This window comes from Malaclemys terrapin, chromosome 2 (assembly GCF_027887155.1).
Source record: "Malaclemys terrapin pileata isolate rMalTer1 chromosome 2, rMalTer1.hap1, whole genome shotgun sequence".
NCBI lineage: Eukaryota > Metazoa > Chordata > Testudines > Emydidae > Malaclemys > Malaclemys terrapin.
Window position 1 is genome coordinate 120,455,977 of NC_071506.1, and position 16,515 is coordinate 120,472,491.

The window sequence follows — 16,515 nt, forward strand, 5'->3', positions numbered from 1 at the left end:
CTGTTTCAGGCACAAGAGAGAAGGGTGTTTAGGGTTGCACCATGTAACGTACAGCATCTATACAAAGCTTGTTGCTTAGAGTGGAAAAAAAAAATCCCAAGATAGTAAAATGGAAATAACTTTACTGTGTTAATGGCTGCAATTTTTCTTTTTAGGGGGAACAAAATCTGCCATAGAACAGAATGTTGCCAGTTTTGTTGTGCCGGATAAAGAAGAGGAAAGGATGGTCAGCAGTGAACCGTGGTACAATCAGTGCACATCGCATAGTGATCACTGCTGCAGTAGCAGCTGCTGCCTCCGTGCCTTCTTCGTTTACCTCCACAAAGGACTTGTGAACAACCTCAGACAGAACTAGGTCATTGCTGCCTGACATTCCAGATAAATCCACCTTGTTTCCGTCAAATGCATCAGCCATTCCCATGCTCTTCAGAACAGGCTTCAGATCATAAGCTTGCTCCAACTTAAATCTGGGTAAACACACCTCCACTTCAGGATAGTCCATCATTTCTGGATTTATCCACTCTATAAATTTCTCATAGGTAAGTTCTCTTTCCAGCTACAAGAAAAAAGGTCAAAATTAAAGAGGAAGAAAAGCCAGGAATTTAAACTAATGAAACAATGCCCACTGTGTGTGTTTACACAGTAGGGATTAGCAAGCTCCCCTGATCTGGAGTGAATGCTACTGCTGTAATCAGAAGACTAACAAACAATAAATGGCATTCAGATACGTTCTTATATCAGTACAGTCAAAAGGCCCTCTAATTAGGATAGGAGTCCCACTGTGCAATATGCAAATACCGTCACAAGCCCATTTTTCATAGTGACAAGTTAATGCTATTGCATGTTGTCATTAGTAATGAAGTGTACTTTGCAGAGGTGACTACTGTGGGAGAGGCATTACTATTTCGCTGTCCCTTGCCAGCCCAGTAACAATATAGCACAGAAAGGAAATCAGTAGTTCTTGAATGGAGCTCTCTAGGATAGTCTTCAATCTGTCACTATGTTCTGGCTTCATCCCAATCCCCGGTGACCCCTCCTCTGGTCAAGAAGTCTCTCCTTTCACAACTTAACATTTCTCTAGACATCAGAGAGAGCTGGGCTTACTTGACAGTGACCCATGGTATTCCCATCTCTTGGGGACAGATGTAACGCCTCCTCAGCTCTCCCACCCTGTGCTAATACTGGTGAGTTCAGAGCTTGGGACTTGAATTCACAGATCTAATTGAGATTTAGTCAAATGCTCTTCTCTGGCAGGATTTGAGTTTTTTATTCAGTACAAATGGCTTACCTGTTCCAGGCCAGTGGAATTATCTTGGATTTTATCAGGAAGCAGGATGATCATACTAGTCTCCTTATCAACATAAGGGAGGTCAAGGATTTTGGTCTGAAAGTCTACTATGTAGCTCATGTTAAATTTAGCTTTCTTGAACATCATCTGCACTGGTTTGGTCTCATTCTTTAAAGAAAACAAAAACAAACAAAAAAAACACAACACACACACACACATATATATATATATATATATCTCAATGTCAACAAGTACTACAGACCCAGCATGTTGGTACTAAACCAGAAGAACTGGGATTCAAATCACATGGGAAATCTGAAACTAGGCTGGACAGAGCACTAGAACATATTGTAGGGAAGGGTCCTACCACTGCCCTTTGGGGGTGACAGGGAATGAACCAAAATTCTATCAGGCTTTTCCCATTTGTAATGCCCAGTCCTTTGAGATTTATTCTGAGAAAACCACATGTATATTAGTTGCTTAGTGTGTGGCTTCCTATCAACAAAATTGTTAAAACACTGGACCTCTGTGCCTAAGGAGTTTCATACCTGGATTCAAGCCTGTTAATTTACCGACATATTTTAATCTTTGCTTCAAATGGACAGGGAACATCTTCAGCTTAAATATTTTGTTATTTTTAGGCTACCGGTCCCTGGAATATAATCTCAAAAGAAATGTCAAATATTTTAGTGATGCTATTAAAATAATTAAATCCTAAAATTATAAAGCCACTAATGGTTTGAAATGACCATTTTGAAATCCTACCTATCTCCTATCATTTTTCTTATGGAGCACAAGCTAGTGAGGCTTTTTCATTATTTTCTTATCATTCAAGATGAGTAACAAGATGAGAAAATAAGAATTAGCCTGAAACTTTAAGGCCATTAATCCAACTTTTCCAAAGCTTCCATCTAAAAGGTTAGTAGGCAGGAGATTTCAAACCTCTGAATGCTAAATGACAAATATGGCCAGCATTGCTATTGTCTGTTAATACAGAAAAGGAAAGGTTGAGTGGACAGGGGCACAAAGCCAGATTTTCTTAAGGATCTTGCCGGGTCTTAAGAAAGGAGCAGGCAGCAAAAACAAACAGTGATCCTGTGAGTAGATTAAATAGAGTGGCTATTAGTAGAAAAAGTGGATATTAGTGTGCTGGAAAGGCTGTTGGGAGTGTTCATGGTTGACACCATAGAGGAACCGAAAAGCTCAGGTAGCATCTGGATTTCTGCATGCTTATCTGAACTCCATTTCTGACAGTTCTTTATGACTAATCAGCATAAGCAGGCTGAAGATAAGAGTGATTTTTACAGTTTGTTCTGGAAGCACTGAGATTTGTGGGCATTCCTATGCCTTATAAAGTGAATTCCATAGTTGTGGTCATCTGCCATCTTCCACTCAAGTTTTTGTGACTGACAGTTCTGTAGTTCGTAATGAATTCTTTTAAAAGCTTTATTCCCTGTCATGAAGAAAACACAGTCCTCGAGTAGCTCAGGCCAGTTTCATAGACAGCTTTGAAGATTAGGGTCAAAACCTTAATATGACCCTGTATTCAATGGCAAGTCAGCATAATACTGATTTCCCGCCCACCCCCAAAGAAAAGGGAAAACAAAGCAACTTCCACAAGTTAGGGCTCTTTCTAGGAATGGCCTGGTATGAAAGATTGGCACCAACTCCCCAGTAGGTCTAAGGCAGGGCAATAGCATTCTATCAAATGCTTCAGAGAGATCTAAGGAGTGTGAATATATGCGTCTCTTATCTATGGACAAGAGCAGGTCATCCATCACCACTACTTGTACTGTCTGTTACCTATCAAGATCCGAAGCCCAGCTTTGGGGAGGACCACTATGCAGATGGTCAGTAGGTGTATCCACTTACATTTTTATTACGTTATTCACAAATGGGAAGGAAGTTAGAACCCCAAGCAGTAATTAGTAAAGTCTGTGGTTTCCACTCATGGCTTCTGGAGTGCTGGCCTGACAACATGTGTTAGGCTGGTCGATAAAATTCTCTCTCTAAAAGATGATGTTAAGAGATAATAGGGCTTCCAGGCACTCCTGAATGTCTTTCACCATCCAGGAAGGGATGGTACAAGTCACACAGTGTGGTTCACATTTCATTCAGTTTCTTGGTATGCAAATGGACTGAGCTCTTCAGAGTCACCTTACCAGTCCCTGTTTGTGCTATTTGTAGACAGCCTCATGAGGATGGATGAGCTTCTCCAAGAAGAAGGGTTGACCTATCGCCACAATCGGACTGTATTATGCCTTGGGGTAGAGTGGATGCACTTTAAGATGAGGAGATTTGAACACTGATGTGAGTAGCTAAAAAAAGGAACCTGATCTAATTTGTATATCAATTTAATGGTGGAATCCATTTTAAAACAAAAGTGATGTTGTTTTGTTCAAAGCTTGCTGTAAACTGAAGCGTTCCATGTGTAAAAGCATCTGAATGCACACATGTTCCCTTCTGCCTGTAGACAATAAGGACCCAATTCTTCTCACTTCTTTTTTATACTATTGTACCCAGTGATTAGCTGCCAGAATGTTAATAACCGGTTCCCTACTGGATCTTCGGCGGCACATCCTTCATTTGCTCCTGGAGTGCCGCGGAAGACCTGGAGCGAGTGAACGACCCACTGCCTAAGTGCCGCCGCTGACCCAGTAGGGAACCGGTTATTAAGCGCCACGCGAGAGTACAAGCCCGAGACCCCCCACCCTAACTGCCCCCCGGGGCTCCACTCCCTACCCAACTCACCCCTCTCCCTGTCCCGACTGCCCCAATCCCATCCACCACCACCCCGACAGACCCCTGGAACTTCCACGCCTATCCAACCCCCGCCCCCCCGTTCTCCATCCCGACTGCCCCCCCAGAACCTCTGCCCCCTCCAATCGCTCCCTGCCCCTTATCCAACCCCTCCTCCCAGCCCTGGCCCGGCCCCCTTACCGTGCTGCTCAGGGCAGCGTGTATTAATGCCCCACAGCCTGCTGGAGCTCGCAGCTCCACCCCCTTACCATGCCACTCAAAGCGGCAGGAGCTGCAGAGCTGCCCAGGAGCGGTCCACAGTGCTGGCGCCAGACTCTGCGAGAGGGGGGAAGGTGGGGGAGGCTCCCCCGCCTGGAGCTCAGGTGGGCCGGAGTTTGCCCACCACTTTAACAACCGGCTCTGAAACGGCTTCTAAATTTAACAACTGGTTCACGCAAACCGGCTCCAGCTCACCACTGATTGTACCCCTTGGAATACCAGTCATGGACCAGGACCACACTGTGCTAGCAAGAAGACCAACCCTGCTCCGACAACCTTACAGTCTAAGTATAGCTGTTTTAGCTCCAGTGACTGCAGTGGAGTTACTCCTGATTTACACTGATGTGAGGAGAATTAGCCATCGCCACATATTTTACAAATCCAACCTTACAAGACATGAGGTACTTGAGTATTATTCATGTTCCAATTTTATCACTGGATAAAAACTGAAGCAGAGGGAACCAGTTTCTGTAAGTAACCATAATTCTGTGGTAGTTCTGCACACAAAACTGCAGCATGTTAGAGGACAGGGAGGTTAAATGACTTCCAAGTTCTCTAACCACTGAACAATTTACAGGTCCCAATTTATGGAGTCCGACACTCGTTTATCCACGTTCTTCCCTTCCATGTTAAAATTTTATGTTCAAGGCTACCTCCCTCCAACACTGAAAAGATACAGTGAGAGGTGCAGCAGAAAGCAAAAGAAGGAAACAAGGGATACATCTAAGTTAATGTATTTAATTGAAAATGTAGTTTCAAATATGTTTACAATAAACTAACCAAAGGGGTTGTGTTGAGGGGATGGGATGGGATAGGATAGAATAGAGGGTTGAGGTAAAGTGTACTTAGGGCAATCCTGATTAAAAGCATTTCTTGTTTTCTCTGGGTGAAAAGCAGTACAAAGTTAGTGTCATTTTCCTACTTCATACCTTGTTAATTTTAAATTCCCCTTTCACTGTGCGATCTTTGTTGAATTGGGTCGCCCAGTTGCCTTTGAAGTAGACGGCATTCACCAAGACTAGTCTGGCCATTGAATCAATAACACCCTGAGCCAACAGATTCTGGATTTTACCTTTAGGACACATTAAGGAAGAATAGTTTTTAGCTGATACACACCCATTTACCTAGTTGTGTTATTAACAACAGTATCCTCTACCTGCTGCACAAGACAAGAACTACATTTTAATCTGAAGGATTCAGTTCTGTTTTTCCCCTCCCTCCCTTATTATATCTTTCCTATGGCCATATGCTTTTTAAGCAGACTTTGGCTGTTTAGAAAAACACTGTGGAACTCTGCAAGCTACTCACCTTCAGTTTTTTCTTCTACCCAGGCATTTATATGTTTTCTGGAATCTTCTGCAGCTCTAGAGAAGTCAAGTTGTTCTAGCTCTGCATGGTAGAATTTCTGGCAGGAGTCTATAAATGTCTAGGACAAACAAAAGGAGGATGTCTTAACAATATATTTTTCTGGCGTGCAGTTGTAGAAGACTCAGTCGTAGAATCTACCTCTTCTTCCTCCACCCCTTCAGAGTCAGTCTTAACACCAACTTGTCGTCACTTCTTTTCAAGCTGAGCATTTTATTTTTTATTTATTACATTCTTAGTCCAAGCAGCTGGCTTACTGACAGATCAACAAGACTGCATGGTGAAAGTGATGCAATCAATTTGCTTCGGTTTGAGAGTACAAGGCTTAGTAAATTGGTCTCTAGATAAAGTTTTTTGTAACCCTCCCAGAGTAACCCAAACATGATCTAGTTCAGAAGTGAAATCTCAAGGGGGTTATTTCTATATTTTTTTTCTATAGTATATGTGGACCATAATAACCTGCTCTTCAGCCTTATAAAAGGCCTGCTGTGCAAATATCAATAGGTCAGTAATTATGTGGTTAGATCAAAATCATGCTGTATCTCCAGTTTGTATTTTGGAATCTTGTATTTTGTGGACAAAATGCCAAAGATGCCAAGTTTAAACATTTAATCAGAGTGGTTAACTTTAATTGAGAAGAGGAGCTCTTGATGTGAGCCAATTTATGCTGGCAATCCCTTTTAGTAATAAAATTACTATAGATTGGGGAGGGTAAGGCCGATTGCCATACTGAAAATGTAAGTTTGTTTTTTAGAGTCTAGAACTCGAGAGACTTTCAGCTACCTCTTAATTTTTGGAGATGAAGGAAGGGTATCAGAAAGAGTAAGGTGAAAATCAGTGGTATGCTTTTTGGATACATTTTAAAAGGAAACTGTACACAATAGTATCTGTTACTCTCAGCTAAGTCTTTGGAGAATTTCTAATCGCTCTTCTGTCTGATTTAAAAAAAAATAATTATGTGCCCCTTGCTGTGTCCTTTGAATGCATTGTCCAATTTAAGGGGGGGGGAACCCCTAAAAACATCACACAACGATGCCCATTTCCCTCCCTGTCCCTGCCATCCTAGCCAAGCATCTGAAAGAAATACTTAAAATCTTAGCTCCCGGCCAAAAATGCCTGAGTGATTAATGGAATGCTGAAGAGTTGGGGTTTGATGGATCTTCCATTGACAGCACTCCGCTCCAGTTCTCTAGCGTTCAGAGCTAGGGACTGTCGTACAATCAGCTGAGCAAATTAATGGATTTTACAAGGAGACTGGCTTTGGTTAGTCAGATTCTGAACTACATAGTGCCTGTAGATTAAAGCCAACACCTTTATTTGCACTCAGAAATGGAAACGTAGCAAATGTGTTATAACACAAAAACAAACTGAATGTTTGACTTACTGCAAGAAATTTAAACGTCTTTTCCCCATAGAGCCGGTTGGCAATCCTAAGCACATAATTAGTGCCTGGTTTGTTAATTTCAGAAATAAGTGACTGGTATCCATTGTGAATCTCTTCAGCTTTGTCCAAAGAAAGCACCTATAGAAAGAGACAGGAATACACTCAGCATGACCCACATGTGCTGAAACGTGCTTTCGGACAGGTTAGTACAATGCCTTTCAGCAGCTTAGAGATGAAAGTTGCAGCCTGAACACCCAAGGCAGCCCTAAAAGGAAAAGGATTTCCCATTACACAACACATTTGGAGCTCATTGTGCTGGTTAGAAGAGGGAAATTTCATGATAAAACATTTTACCATGGAAATAAACATAACTGTTTTGAAGAGACCCCTCACTCCATTCTAGCTTTAGGGCACATAAAATGAACAGTTCTGGAGAGTTTAAAGGAAAACCATCAACTTGAAATCTACTCAGTTTCAAAACATGAATTTAAAGTAGCTTCCGGTCCTATAGTTCTCTATCTCCCCATGTCGATTTTTGTAGGTTTATCGTTACTTTCTTTTAATTTGTTTCATTGTGTGAAAGAGCCTGACAAACAGGGAAAATGTCTCTCTTCAAGAAACACAAAGTGCTGTCAAATGCATAAGTATACAAACTGGGGGAAATATCCCTAATTTTCCCCTCATCTTAACTGTTACTTGCAACACTAAGCGGTTAAAAAAAAAAAATTCAGACAAAAGGTATGATTTATGTTGACGGTATCCCTTTCCCCAAAGCTTCCAGCAATGTTTTGGAACTATGCCTTCAATTCAAGCACACCCATAGGATGGTGCTGCCTTTGCAACAGGGTCTCCATTTTGCCTTCCATAATGGATTTTTGTTGCATCATCGCATGTTTGCATTGTTCCATTTCCCATTCTTTTTCTTCTTCTTCTTCACTCAGATGAAGCACCTGATAGTACAATAGTTAGCATAGGTTCTCTTGGGAATATATTCAGGAACAGATCTGGTTCTTATTTCAGCTTAAACGTTAGTGAAAAGAAGAAATGTTATGGAATGACCTAGTGCTCCAGTACATTAGTCATTGCTTTAATATGAGCAAGATTTATTTAATAGAGATCAAGAATGGCTTTTCTAGTATGAAACACTGTAGTGAAGTAAGACACCCTAAAAAGCCCTTTCTAAGGGAAAACGTTAGCTCTGCAGTGCTTCAATGCATGTGGGCTGGCAAATGCCCAAAGTGACAAAAATAGCCCAAAACCCCAGAGGTTTCCCAGAAGTCCAAACAGACAACAGGGGAGACTGGCAGCTTATCGAAGGCACTGTCCTCATAGAAACCAACAGGCCCAATTCAACCAAATGCAGTCAGAGATAACTCTGCGGGAGACCCACGGTAAGTCTCTGGGCTAAATTCACTGATGTCACATCTCGTAGGTCAACATTTTGAAAATCAAGATCAAGCCAAACTTTGCTTTCATTTACATAGATGTAAATCTGATACAATTCCATTGAAATCTAATAGGTACTCCAGTTTTACACCAATGCAGCAGCAGAATTTGTCTCAATGTTTAAATAAACATTGTAGTTTAAATAAATAACCCTAGTATCAAAGCTTAAAATTCATCCTCGGTTTGAGTTAAAGTGACACTAAAAAGATTGAATTTTTACAAAAATACTACCTCCCAAATGTTGGGTTTGCTTCCAAGTAATAACTGCTAAAAATGCCATAATATGAATTCCATAACAATTGCAGAGCTGTTGTACTGGTTGATATTTTGAGCAAGAGATTTTACGGACACACAACAAGAGAATGTTCGCACCCACTAGTACATGTAATTTTTAGCAACGTTTGCTAGTATGGTAGTTAAATCATTCTAAACAAAAGACATATACATCCCAATTCTAAACGTCCTTACAGATTATAAGGAATTAGTTTCAACTCCACCCCATTTTATTGTTGAAGCTGCAAGTTTAGACAACTCTTCTCCTCCCCTAAGCCAAATATTGTACAAGGCTCTAAGTGGACAGCTATAAATCTAGTTTTGAAATTTGTAATTCTCACCCCAGGAAACCAAGCAGACTACACTAAAAACCCACAAGCTAAGAGAAGCTAAACGGGTATGTAACTGCAACACAGAAGTCGTCCTTTGCAGACAGATCTCAGGGCCTCAACTCCATCCTCATCTTCCCTGACTCCTGCCAATTTTGCCACTATTGATCACTCTCCTTTTCTAAATCTTGTTCTCCCTTCGCATTTGTGACTGTCTCCTGGGTCTCCTCTTAGGTCTTTGCTTGACCTTTCAGTGGGACCTCAGGGCTCCATACTTCTTCCGTAGGCCCTCTTTCTCTCTAGAGGTTCTGAGTGCTCACTGGAACAGGAGTTGGCATTAAGAGTTTAAATGAACTAGGCCTACATTTTCAAAAGTGACTAGTGATTTTTTTGGTTGCCCAACTTGACACCTTAAAGGGGGCCTGATTTTAAGAAAATGCTCCTGGCTATGTTATTAACACATATTTAGGTGACTAGTATAATCTGATATTAATCCCAGAGAATGTAATTGAAGAAATTCTTTTCTAACTCTTGAGGCAGCTAGACAGCTCTCTCTTTTTCAAGGCACCTCAGCTGTATGGTGCCACCAAAATTCTACTCTCAGGCATACCTGGATGATAATGGGAGTTTTCCCATAGGTACAGAACATACAATAGAGATCTGTGGTTCAGCGTCTACAGCAAAGTTGTGTTAAGTCATTCAAATTTATCCAGACATACCTTTGCCATCTGGGCTGCAGTGTTACCTTTTGCACCCAAAAAAACCATGGACAAAGCAGAGGAGATACTCAAAGGAGAAAAGAATAAGTTCTGTGTATTGGCATTTTCACTCAGCTTTTTGAATAGGTTGAGTGCAAAGGTGGTGTTTGCTTTATTGAGGTTATCCATGGTTCAGAATCTGTAAGATAAAACACAAAGCAAAGTTCACATGATACAGATTTAAAATGTAATGAGTATTTAATGTGCCACATTCTCAGCTGGTATAAAGCACCATAACTCCATTGAAGTCAGTGGAACTACACTGTTTTTACACCACCTCAGGATATTGCACAATGTCAAATAAGTTTAAGGACCATGTGTTCTGAGTTTATATAAAAGCCTTCAGATAACAAGTGGGACAAACTTAGAGAATTGGAAAACTTTGCAATTTTTGTAATATTCATGTTGATTTTCAATAACATTATACGCTGTTTCAGGAATTCAATACCTAGCTTACAGAACTGTCTAGCCACATGAATACAATTTATATTTCATATTTATACGGGTGATCCAAATGTATGAGCAGATGTTGAATTTGTTTTATATGTAATGGTCATTATTGGAGGCACATTGTTTAAGTCACAGTTGTGCAATACTTAATGCCTCAAATTTACTTTAATCCAACCTGTAGTACATAATTATTTGAATTTATATTAGGTTCTCTGGTGTAAAATATTCACTACATGTACTTTATGATCTGGGTTGGTAATTTTCTTAGTCAACTAAAAACTGATTTTGGGTGAAAAGTTCTATAAACACCTGCCTTATTCACTCATTAGTGGTAAATCCACATATTACTTCCCGCTGCTTTCTAGCCCACTAGGATAGTGCTTGTCTTCTATTTCACAGCAGAGTTATGGAGAGTGGATCTTGTGGCTATATATTCTAAGAGGGTTGAAGTGCCACTTCTGCAGAGATAGGGAGATTGAGGCAAAATGGGAAGAGAAACAGGAAAATATAATGGGCACAGTAGGAGGTTGTGATGGTGAGGGAAACACAGGTAAGACGAGAGCTCTTTATTGTAATCTTCTCTCTTTAAATGTTTCATCCCTTTCTTTTGTTTCAGTCATTTTTAACTTCCTTTCCTCTTCCATTCCTGACACCTCAATTAGAGGGCAATTGTTCAGCACTGGTTTTGTTTTATACTCTCAGCCCATCTATTCCTGTCTGTCAGTGACCAACAGGAAATTCTGCTTCCAGCATTTCTCATTCAACCAACTGGGAGACGGTCCGAAATCATGACAAGAGGATTTTAAGAAGAGTATTATCCTTAATTCACATTGTAATATGACAGAACCTTTAGGATTAAAGAAAGTCTAATGAAGATGAGTAGTAAATATATGTGCCCATCCAAGAATACATACTAGTAATAAAACGAAGACTGTGTTGGCATCTGATGTCTGTTCTGTAGCTTATATGAAGTTAATTTGGTTATCTTGGTCCAATAGCCAGTGAAAAGGAGTCTACATCGCAGTCTCTTTACTAATCTCCATAACGTAATGGCTTTATTTTTTATGCTACCGCCCGGTAGTTCCTCATTGTAAATACACTTGTGCATAAAGAAATTACTGGAAAGCTCCCAATCTGGGCACCACATTTCAGGAAAGGTGTGGACAAATTGGAGAGAGTCCAGAGAAGAGGAATAAAAACAATTAAAGGTCTAGGAAACATGACCTATGAGGAAAGATTAAAAAAACTGAGTTTATTTAGTCTGGAAAAAAGATGACAGAGGGGACATGCCCCACTGATTCTTAAAAAAAAAAAAAAAAAAAAAAAAGAGGGGAGAGGAATTACTGTTGGTCATTATGACATCCAGAGATTACAAATTGGTTCCTGTTGCAGTGTTACCAGAAACTCGAAGTCTGATTCAGTCCATGTTTGGTTACCCTAAGTACCCCTGGAACATGAGAGACTTGTGCACGGTAAAGCTTAGACTGAATTTAAAAAAGAATCCACAGAGAATCTATGAATTTTACACCACACACACAGGTAAACACTTGCACTTCTGAGGTTGTTAGAAAATAAGTACAAACAGTCCACCTGGAGGAAGTGGGGGAGGGTTAAATGTTAACCTGAGGTTACAGATCCAGCCATCTACAACATGAGCAGTTGAGATGATAATAGTGAATTAACTACAGATAAGAATTTACAGCCATTTTATGATCTCAGCCAGTAACAAAAACTTCAAAAGTCTCAAATCTTTTATCCTAAGGCAGCAACTAACATTGGTATGTTTATTGCTACAAAACAATCCTACACCAAATTCATTTTCCTGACTTACCATCCCTAACATAAATAGAGGGGGGGAAAAAAAACACATCCTACTAACTTCTTGTTTCAACCTAAGAAAAATGCTTGCTGTCAGCTTTGCTGTTAACCGAGGCATTATTCAACATACCTGCCAAACTGTCAAGTATATTTGTCTGATATTGTACGTTACTGTAACTGACTCAAGACAGAGGCTTTGTCAAACTCAGGAAAGAGTGTAAAAGAACTGCATTTAAATCAGAAATAAGAGCAGCAGTCTCCACTGCCCTCCAGCACTCACAAAGAGAAAAACGTTTAGTTGGAGATTTTTCTTCTGTTTCACTGAGAATTATTAACTAAAATTTAAATTTGAGATTAACCAGAATGGATTTTCTACACTACATTATTTGATTGATCTTTAGATAATTGAGGTGTACTCTGAAAATTATCAGAGCTCAATCAATAAGAAGGGCATTTACTCTACAACACTGGATTAAGGATAATATTTAGTGCTGTTACTTTGTGGGGCTTACAAAAAATAAAAAAAATTGCCCTGCACAGAATGCAGTTAAGTTTACTCAAGCAAGTCTTTGTAGTCATCTTACTGGAAAACACACTCCAACCACATTGTATATTACAACTGCAGTAGCAAAAATCCTAATAGATACACACACAAACAAAAACAAATGCTAGCCAACTGAACTATTGTAACACAGCAGATTTTCAATTTAGTTTCATCTAAAAGTTTTATTGTTCCAGCAATCCAAGCAGAAGACTGGGAATCAGGAGCTCTATTCCTGGTTCTGACATGGACTTTTTCTGTGGTCTAAGACAAGTAACTCCACATCTTCCTCCTCTCAGCTGTCAGAAAGGGATAACCCAGTAGTACCAGAATTTTGAAATAAAAGAAAATGCTATTTAAAGATTATTTTTATGACAAGGCTTTCAGTTTTGATTCCATCCAGCGAACACCTAAACAATTATTTTTAAAGTATACAGGTCTATGTATATCACAGCCCCTACTATTAGGCCTAGCTAATCAGATTCCTTTCATGACCATGATACTGGAGCTGCTTTTTTAGTTTACCAAACAGTGGAGTCTGTATGTGTAATGGTATAAACTGCTACACGTCAGAGGGAATAAACTTCTGGGATCTCATACAATGGCATTTCTCGTATTTCCCCTTTGCTCTGTGCTGTGTAGGGTAACTCCCTGCATTACAATGCGAGTTTCCATACCAAAACAGACAATTCTTTTGGAATTTAGAAAAATTTCTAGATCTATGGTCAACACAGTCCAAGTAAGAAACAATCCTGCAATCCTGACAGCTACCACAAGCTTTACAGTCTTGCAAATTTGCAGCGTATTTCTCCTCTAGTTACTGAAGTTGAAATAGGGAAAAAAGTCAAGAGTAGGGGGAAAAATCAACTGTATTTGATAACTGCTAACCTGCATATACATGAGAATAAGGGCTACCTTTTTTAGAATTGATATTGCATTTAAAAACTATCAGAGATATTAAGAGGCTATAATGCTAATAGAGCACTTCATTTCCTATAGTTCATCACAGTGCATCCAGCGCATGTGTCAGGTAGCAGTGCGTATCAGGTTCTCCATCCGTTTAAATACTGTATTTAACGTATACCTAGTCAAGAAATCCAGTTGAATCAAACAAAAAGTTATGGAGTGGGAATGGGAAATGAGATGTGAGGGATTTGTTTATCAAAGGGCTTGCTCCCCTTCCAAACTGCATTACGTTCAAGCTTCTTGTTCTTGACTTCAAGGCCCTGCGCAACTGTTCTACCTTCTTTGGCTGTTCATTCCAACACCCCCTTCCCCCCCCATGCCTAAACTGCCCCATTCCCTCCACTCTACCAATGCTAGCAAACATCAAATTTGTACAGGACTCACATTTTAAGGATCATAATGGTCTCTCATGACCATCTGCATAACCCTAAGAGTTCACTCTCCTTATGAGCATGTGAAGATACTTCACACATGCTCACTAGGACAACATCAACCCCATAACTTGTGGTTGAACTACAGCATCTCTTAATTTAAAAATGTGAAGTGACTGAGTAGCCATCAAGTCTTTTGATAAATTATTCCAATGATTAATTATCCTCCCTGTTAAAAATTTGCACTTTACCCTCCATTTGATTTTGTGAGGCTTCACCTTCCAGCTATAGGATCTCATTATGCCTCTGTCTGCTAGATTAAAGAACCCCTACTACCAAATATCTTCTCTCCATGTTGGCACTTCTCCCATACATGAAACACCCTCTTGAGCTAGTCTGCACAGCAACTTCAATCCCCATATTTAAATCCTTCCTTAAGGCCCACTCCAAATGTGACATCTACAAGCCAACCAACTGATTAGTTTTTGTCAAATGAATGTCAAAAATCTCTCTACTCTCTGAATACTGTGAATAGTTTTGAGTTTTAAAAATTCATCTAAAAAAAATTGTGTATGCATATCTATATCTATTTCCCCCTGTGTGGGAGTGTAATGGGAGCCAAGGCAAAAGCAGTATTTAACAAGTTGTAATGTTTGTGCAGATATACAGTTATCTTAAAAACTAAGGCCACAATCTTACAGCAAGTCTGCATGTCTGGACCTCTGCAGCCTGGTAGGACTCCATGCACTAGTGAGTGGGCCTTTATGTGGGGTTTGTTTGAGGATGGGGCCTAAAGTGTGTACCCAGAAGTGGCTATCCCCACCCCCCAAGCCCTCAAAAATAAAAGGCTTGTTTTACACTGAAATAATACATAAGGCTATCTGGTGACCACAATGTCACATACCTTCAGAAATACAGTTAGCTCTATCCAAAAAAGGAGAAAAAGAAAGTGAGGAACCCAGAATGAGCATAATACAAGCAATGAGTAAGAAAAAATTAATCCCAACATTTCAATTAAAACGTAATTCAGGTGCACAGTCTAACCTTCCATGAGTTTGTACTGTCTGTTTTATAGACTTATTAGAGAGACAAGGTGGGGAAGGCAATAGCTTTTATTGGAGCAACGTCTGTTGGTCAGACAGACAAGTTTTCAAACTTCTTCAGGTCTCGGAAAGGTATTGAAGAGCTCTGTATAGCTGGAAAGCTTGTCTCTCTCACCAACAGAAGTTGGTCTAATAAAAGCTATTACCTCACCCACCTCGTCTCTCTTATATCATGAGACTAATTGGGCTACATTATATACTTATTGAAATACAGCCAAAACAACATGCGGGCCTTGCAGCAAATTGTAAAATCTTCAGGCTCAGTTCTGTCATGGGTAGTGCGGATTTATGCCACTGTACAGAGCTTATGAAAATAATCGTGGTATGTTCATTGCAAGCTTTATTGCCTTCTTCAATCCAGCGCTCTAGGGCAGTCATTTAGAGACAAGTGCCCTGTTTTAGTGGCTCAGTAAATGGCAGTTCCAGGCACCTCCCATCGCCTGAGCCTCTCCCACAAGAGTCAGCAGCCAAGGCCGGACCCTTGTACGCGTAACGGATCTAATAAATCCCAAGTACCAGCATCCTGTGCTGCATGTACCACACCCACCAGCTCTGTCTTACCCCTCCGGCAAGGGAACCAGGAGAGGGTCCTTGGCGGACACTGCAAAACCCAGGGCAAGATGCACAGAATCACAGGGTTCCTCCTCCACCTGGTCTTACTGGGAGGAGGAAACCACAGGCTGAGCCACCTTCTTCAGGCAGGGAAAGGACCTGAGACACCTATTGTGACTTGTGGATTCAAGGTTCAGGTGTCTGGTCTCTTAGGAGCCTGACTCCTCCCCTCTCCCCCCCAGGCAGACCTGCCCCCCACTCCCGCCCATCCCAGCAGGAGCACAGGGTGCCGCACCCCAGGGCTTGCGGTGTTTCCATCACACTCCGGGTTTACAGTTCGGTTCCTGGCTCTCAGCCCCCCACTGCACAAACTGTCCCAGCGCCCGGAGCAGGAGCGGTCACTGCAAGAGACACAAACTCACCGGACACCAGCGAGACCCCCCCGCCCTCGGCTGCTTGAACCAACCGTGCGGCCGATGCCCGGGGCGGACTCCGGCTCCCAGCGTCTCCTCCAGCCCGCCAGAACCGAGCGGCCCTGAGCCCCGGGCTGGAAACTAAACCCAAGTCGCAGCCCCGCTCCCCGCCCCCGGCTCGGGGTTTCTAGCGCCCGAGGCAGCGAGCGCGGCAGGACCCGCCCCACACGCAGGCGGCCCCGGACAGACGGCGCCAGGCCGGGACTGACCCAGGGGCGGTGCTGCGGGACCGGTGCGGAATCGGGCGGCGGCTGCTGCGGGGAGCCGGGCGCGCAGGTCGCTGAAGCGGCTCCGGTGGCGCTGGGCAACGGGGAGGCGGCCTCGGGCTTGTGTTAGCGCCGCTGAGCCCCGGGATCCCGCCCCCCTAGAGCCCGGAAGCG

The 16,515-nt window shown here is 41.6% G+C and overlaps 1 protein-coding gene across 2 annotated transcripts; it reads right to left on the minus strand.

Annotated features, from left to right (window-relative positions):
• On the minus strand, positions 1-16,446 carry LOC128831335 (serpin B6-like). 2 transcript variants are annotated; one of them, XM_054017645.1, is made up of 7 exons: positions 16,345-16,446; positions 9,823-10,000; positions 7,056-7,193; positions 5,615-5,732; positions 5,236-5,378; positions 1,289-1,456; positions 1-556 (listed from the first exon to the last, which is right to left on the minus strand). In XM_054017645.1, exons 2-7 carry the CDS (start codon positions 9,988-9,990, stop codon positions 152-154), a joined length of 1,140 nt encoding a protein of 379 aa, XP_053873620.1. In that variant the 5' UTR covers positions 9,991-10,000; positions 16,345-16,446; the 3' UTR covers positions 1-151. The 2 variants fall into 2 exon arrangements, with proteins under 2 accessions (XP_053873620.1, XP_053873621.1); XM_054017646.1 differs by lacking the exon at positions 16,345-16,446 and adding an exon at positions 16,085-16,306.
• Positions 16,447-16,515: the final 69 nt, after the last annotated feature.